The 6,590-nt window shown below is 32.8% G+C and overlaps 1 protein-coding gene across 1 annotated transcript; it reads left to right on the plus strand.

Moving 5' to 3' along the window:
• The first annotated feature begins 300 nt into the window (after positions 1-300).
• Positions 301-5,999, plus strand: LOC132747392 (galactose mutarotase-like). Its single transcript, XM_060736764.1, has 8 exons — positions 301-574; positions 1,413-1,540; positions 1,944-2,098; positions 3,002-3,211; positions 3,570-3,651; positions 4,126-4,267; positions 4,916-5,087; positions 5,822-5,999. The coding sequence occupies exons 1-8, from the start codon at positions 513-515 to the stop codon at positions 5,903-5,905; spliced, it is 1,035 nt and encodes a 344-aa protein (XP_060592747.1). The 5' UTR covers positions 301-512; the 3' UTR covers positions 5,906-5,999.
• The last annotated feature ends 591 nt before the right edge of the window (positions 6,000-6,590 follow it).

Below are 6,590 nucleotides of genomic sequence, written 5' to 3' on the forward strand. Positions count from 1 at the left end.
GTTACTAGTTAACCACATAACTAACTAGTTAATTAAGAGGTTGGTTAGTTAGTTATATGGTTATCTGGTGGCAGAAATATGCCACCATATTTATAGCCCATTTATTTATAGATAAAAAAGTAATTGCCGAGTTATTAAAGAAAAAAAAAACAACTTACCTTACCACGCGACATGCTTCAATACAAAACAGTAAAATGTATTAACTTAACTTTTAGGAGTTCAATTATATTGAGTTTACTGTCGAGCATTAAGCAAGGCGGAAAATATAACAAAGTACAAGCTGAAGGTAAAGTAAAGTGATGCATGAATAAGATGTAAGGTAAAACGTGGAAGTAAGGGAAGTAAGAAAACTTTACCACAAAGACACTAATGTTAAATTAGCTTAAATGAGTATACATGTAGATCTAAATACATGTAATGATAACAGGTAAAACCATCAAACCTTGACCCATATTTTGTTGTGCATTTGAACATCGGACTTTAATAATTTACGTATAAATCACATAAACAAAATGCCGATTTCAATAAAGAAGGAACACTTTGGGAAGACTAAAAACGGAAAAGATGTAAATAAGTAAGTTAATGTATTATTTTTGTGGTGATTTGTATTCGTTTTTATTTTCATTTAAGTGCAATAAGGTCAAGAAAACTTTATGCTGGGCATGAGTCATCGCATTTCCTCACAATGTTATACATGTATTTATGTTTCGTAAAGCCAAACTTATATATTACACTCTTCAAAGTGTTTCAGTTTAACGTGTCACAAATCAAAGTAACATGGGTTATTTGTATTAAAACTTGCGTCATATTTTATAGCTCTTTATAGTCATTTCAGTATGAGATAAATATATCACATGATATAGTATCCAAACAACAACAACAACAACAACAACAACAACAACAACAACAACAACAACAACAACAACAACATATTTACACAATTGTTTTAAACAAACAAACAAACCAACCAACAAACAAACAAACAATTTCTTGACCTACTGTCCATCTTAAACTCAAACTCAAATAATTTTATTGCATTAAACATACATGTATAGATGAGACTTAAATAAATAAATAAATATACAATACATTTGTATATGTTTATAGCACAAACATGCAACATATCTACATTTACATGTATTTTTGCTAAATTAAAATAAAGGTTTACATTGACTTTATATATCTATAATATTACTTTATACCTGGAAAATCGATTAACTGATAATAGGTATATTGTTTTTATTTATATCTGTTAAATGCAAATATTTACTTAATATCTAATTAATTTATTCAATTTATGTGTACATTTAGTTGATGTTTGTTGAATCTATTAACTGCAATTACTTTATATTTGTTAAATTTATAAACTTTATGTTTACATATATCATTTCTGTTAAATCTCTTAACTTTAGGTATACATTTGAAGGCGGGAAAACTGTTGTATCGGTCCTTGATTTCGGCTGTGCCGTCTCCAACATTCTCGTACCTGACCGGAAAGGGAAATTGGCAGATATAAGTCTTGGATATGACGATGTTGCAGGTAAAATGTATAGTGTGAAGGCTGACATAATATTCTGTTCTAGTTAGAACAATAAAAGCAACATTATTTTCTTATTTATTTTCGGAATTGTGGTGCATTTTAGGGGAGGCTGGAGGATTTCCCTTGTAAAGGAAGTGGCAGGAGAGGTTTGGGATTGTGGTTGACGACGCACGCAGCTTGCTGATTGGGTTATGTGCCTGCAAACTCTTTTCTGCATTTTGTTCAAAACTTTTAAGCTATAAATGCAGATAATGAATTACTACTGTATACGGCAATTAAAAAGTTCAGGCAATTAGATACAAACTGAATAATTCAGGTAATGAGATTGTTTAATCTAAATTTTGATATACAATTATGTATAATCTAAATTCAAGATATAATTACAAAAGTATCTATATTTCAGGCTATGAGAAGAATTTTCCATACATTGGAGTCGCAGTTGGACGTGTGGCAGGGCGAATAGCTGGAGGGAAATTTACACTAGACGGGAAGGAATATAAACTTGACATTAATAATGGACCTAACAATATTCATGGAGGGATCACAGGATTAAGCAGGGTAAGTTTGACCTGTGCCGGATCTTACAATATTCATGGTTGGAGAAGGTTAAGTTTGATCTGTACCGGACCTAACATATTTATGGTGGTAGCAGGGTAAATTTGATCTGTTACGGACCTAACAATATCAAAGGTGGGGACAGGGTAAGTTTGACCTGTACCGGACTTAACTTATTCATGGTTGGAGCATGGTATTTGATCTGTACCGGACTTAAAAACATTCATGGTGGGAGCAGGTTAATTTTGACCTGTACCGGACCTAACTTATTCAGGGTGGGAGCAGGTTAATTTTGACCTGTACCGGACCTAACTTATTCATAGTGGGAGCAGGGTAAGTTTGACCTGTACCGGACCTAACTTATTCATAGTGGGAGCAGGGTAAGTTTGACCTGTACCGAATCTTACATTATTTAATGATGGGATCAGGGTAAGTTTGACCTACATGTAGTACGCGTTGCTAACTTTTAGGTCTCATAATATTTACAATACTTGTCAGATTTGCGATTAGCATCTACAAGTGAGGTTAAAAGGTTTTGTACTTTATCAGGACTATTGTGTATATACCGTAGGGAAGAAATGGACTGTAAATAGTTACAAATAAAGTGTCATATTTTGTTGATAAAACATATTATTAAACATACATGTATTTAAAGTACGTTTTACTTCTTTATGGATTCTTTTTTAAAAACTATTTAGCTATATTGTTTGAAAATAAATTTTCAAAGAGTTGAAATTGTATTCTATTGCAAAGGATGGTGATATAGATGTTATTACGTAACAGTCCCAAACCGTTTGAAAACCAGTCCCATAAATTATCTTGTTTTTAATGAAGATAAAGTATCAGGTTCAAGACTGATATATAGATCAAAGGTCATCAATAGCATTATAACTGTCATTTTCTTAGAGGCTCTGGAAAGCAGAAATTCAGGGAGACAAACTCAAACTTAAATACGTCAGTCCGGATGGTGAGGAAGGATTTCCAGGGGAGGTTACTACAGAGATAATGTATTCACTGACTCAGGAGGGTGCTCTTACAATAGACTACACAGCCACAACGACGAAACCGTGTCCGGTTAATCTAACCAATCACTCATACTTCAATCTAAAGGGTCATGTATGTTGAAATATTTTAAATAAAATAAATTAATTAGACAGTTTAACGGTTATTTGATACAGAAAATAGTTTAAATGAATCTGGAAACAATGTTATTTGAAATTAAATACATAACATTCTTGGAATCTTGTCACGGGCAAAGATTGTTCACTTATAGGCAGAGAGAATGTGTCAGCAGAAAAATAGCTCAGTCGGTAGAGCCTAGGTACGGTATGCCAACGGTCCCGGGATTTAGTCCCGGCCAGACTGCACAATTTTTCTTGCCCTGTAAGATATATGTAACGTTTTACTTTTTGTATAAAATGCCATCATATCAAAACTGATTATAGTATTAAACATACCTGTTTGTTACTAAAAGGATGATGATGACGTCATGGATCATGTTGTACAAATCAATGCAGATAGTTGTGTACCTTTAGATGACGACCTTATTCCAACAGGTTTGTGAAAATAAGATAAAACATTATAATATGATAATAATGAGATAATTATATTATAAAACTATGTGACCAAGTGGTTAAGGTCGCTTAATTATCCCTCAACGATGTGGGTTCGAATTCCTCCACGAACTTTATTTAAAATATCTCATCTAATGATGATCACAGAGCTCTATCAAGCTGGATTGTTCTTTTCAGGTGGGGTTGAACTTATATATTTCATGGAGGAGCGCTTTCCATCAATAAAGATGGAGGTGACTTAAACTCAACGAAATGGATTAGAAAATACTTCTACTTGTTTTCATTTAATCACTATCTTGTTTCATGATTTCCATGTTGTGTATAAAAGTCAAATCAATCAGAAATACTGCAGTACACATATTGAAATTACAATGTATATTAAATTGCATATGTAACTTAAGTACCGTAGTTTTTTTTTCCGCTAACATGTAGCGTTATTCTTTTATTCGTTCATAGGCGAGTTACCCGATGTTTCTGGAACGCCTAATGATCTGAGGTCACCGGTCAGACTAGGTGATAGAGAAAGTGAAGTTAGAAAAGGAAACATTGACTTAACTTATTGTGTTGGTGACGAAGGTGAACTCAAATATGTATCAAGGTATGACCAACATTGATAATTAATATTGGTTTGCAAGAATAAGTGTACACCTTTAGTAGATACTGAAATATTATCAAGAATTCTAATATAAAATACTAATGTTAAGCTAAACAAATCAAACAGTAAAAACCACAACAACAAAAACAACAACAAAAACAAGCGACGACAACAACAACAAATACTGAGTTACAAAAGAAAATCAATATTATGTATCACCAAAATTATTTCCAAATAAGGCCGTACAGCCTAATAATGCCGTACAGCATGGGCGACTTCTAGTTGACTTGTAAATTTGGTAAAAACCAAAAATTTTTGTAGAACATCGATGCCAAAATTTTAAAAGGAAAAACTAATTATAACACTTAATAATCTGACGTTTTATAAATTTGGAGAATTTGTCACAGTTACGACTTACAAAAATATGTTTCTATTCTTATGTCAGCGACGATCTTTTAACATGACACTGTGCAAACTTTGTAAAGTACTTGTACTAAATTTGTTTCTATTCTAATGTCAGCGACGACCGTAATTACATGCTCTGTGAAAATTTTACGTTGTGTTTAATTGTGAATTTTGATTCCTTGTTTAGGAATAGCGTTTTCTGTTTAACTTTGATCTGAATTTTTTTCTAAAACAATTATGTTATAGGATATCACACCCACCAACTGGTAGATATATCGACACTCACACCACCGAGCCTGGTTTACAATTCTACACAGCCAAGTACATGACAGATGCCGTTGGTAAAGGTGGTAAAGAGTACAAGCCTTTCGCCTCCTTCTGTCTTGAGACACAGCGTTATCCTGACAGTGTCAATCACGTGAGTACTGCTTGTACTTCAACCATTTATCTTTGTTATATTCTTTAATACTACAAATCATTATCATTATCATCATCGTCATCATCATCATTGTCATAGTACTCGTCAACAACAGCATCGTCATCATTATTGTTAATACCTGCACCACCAGAGTACCAACAAAAACAACAATAAATAATAACACCATTATCATCGTCGTTATCATCATCATCGTTATCGTCATTATCATTGTCATAACAACAAAAATAACAATGTCATTATAATCGTCGTCGTCGTTATCATCATTATTATCACTATTACTAATAACAACAACATATTATTCCAAATAATCAACAACAAAAACAAAGGCAGCAGCAGCACCACCACCATGCACCACTGCCACCGCAAACAACAACAACAACACCAACAACAACACCAACAACAACAACAACAACAATATTATCAGCTTTATCACCAAAATCGTCATTTAAATCTTTTACTATTTACATGTATGATTTGGTAATAATCATTGTATAGGAAACAAAAGGTAAAAGGTATTTATACGAAAGGATTAAGATTTATTTTAGGGTTTCAAAGCATTGTTTCCCTTATATTATCCAGTAAAACTTTGTAAACTTCTATATAAAAAAACTTATTCATCATCCATTTAGGTGTACAAGTATTATAAATTTGTTTTTCAAATAATAATAGCACGGGTGTTATAGATACAGTATGTTTATGCGTTTTTTTTTCAGTCTAATTTTCCCAACACTATTCTACGACCAGGATATACTTACAGACAGACAACTGTTTTCACTTTCGGTGTTTTAAAAGGATAGACAGCAACAAATGAACAGGACGGCTGTTTGAATATAAACCTTGCCAGATGTTTAGCTTTTCATATTTTTTGAAAAATAAAATATGTATATGGTATAGTTGACGTTTGTGATATTTGAGATATTGATCTATATGATACATTGTAACGTAAAAATTGTTAAAGAATATACTTCTGTTAATCTCGTTCGAGGAAATTAACTATTCATTTTGTAATGAATTGGTTTAAAATCGAATACAATCGATGCTGACAGACGCCAAACAAACGCAACAGATTATTTTCCGTGCCGGTCAATCGGTAATTGAACCTAATATATAATATTTCAAATGTGACTTTCACAGCTGAATTTCCAGGTTGTTTGACACAGTTCGAGTTTCAATGTGACATATTTTATGGAATTTTAATATTTAATATCTATATGATTAATTGGTAACATGTTTTACATTGTAACAAAACCAGTTGTTGGGGAAATCGGTAAGAGTCAATGTGACATAAGGATCGGTATGTTTACAAGTGGGAAATTATTTTATGGGTCTCGCACCAACACTATGAAAGCCATTTTGAGACTTTCCAGCTTAACTCATGGACGAAGACATCAGGTGCTCGTCCTTGCATTATCCGCATTATCCCGGGCATGAAAAAGCTCCTGAGTAGAACCATCGACGTGCCATAAGCTAGTCATGTGGAAG

Source organism: Ruditapes philippinarum, unplaced genomic scaffold, assembly GCF_026571515.1.
Source record: "Ruditapes philippinarum isolate M1 unplaced genomic scaffold, ASM2657151v2 ctg13_1_1_1_1, whole genome shotgun sequence".
Taxonomy (NCBI): Eukaryota; Metazoa; Mollusca; class Bivalvia; order Venerida; family Veneridae; genus Ruditapes; species Ruditapes philippinarum.

What these genes read in the sequence shown, in the direction of transcription:
- LOC132747392 (XM_060736764.1), top strand. Translation starts at nt 513, where the DNA reads ATGCCGATTTCAATAAAGAAGGAACACTTTGGGAAGACTAAAAACGGA. An exon ending in TGGATATGACGATGTTGCAG is followed by an intron (nt 1,541 to 1,943) that starts GTAAAATGTATA and finishes TCTATATTTCAG; the next exon opens with GCTATGAGAAGAATTTTCCA. An exon ending in ACTTCAATCTAAAGGGTCAT is followed by an intron (nt 3,212 to 3,569) that starts GTATGTTGAAAT and finishes TGTTACTAAAAG; the next exon opens with GATGATGATGACGTCATGGA.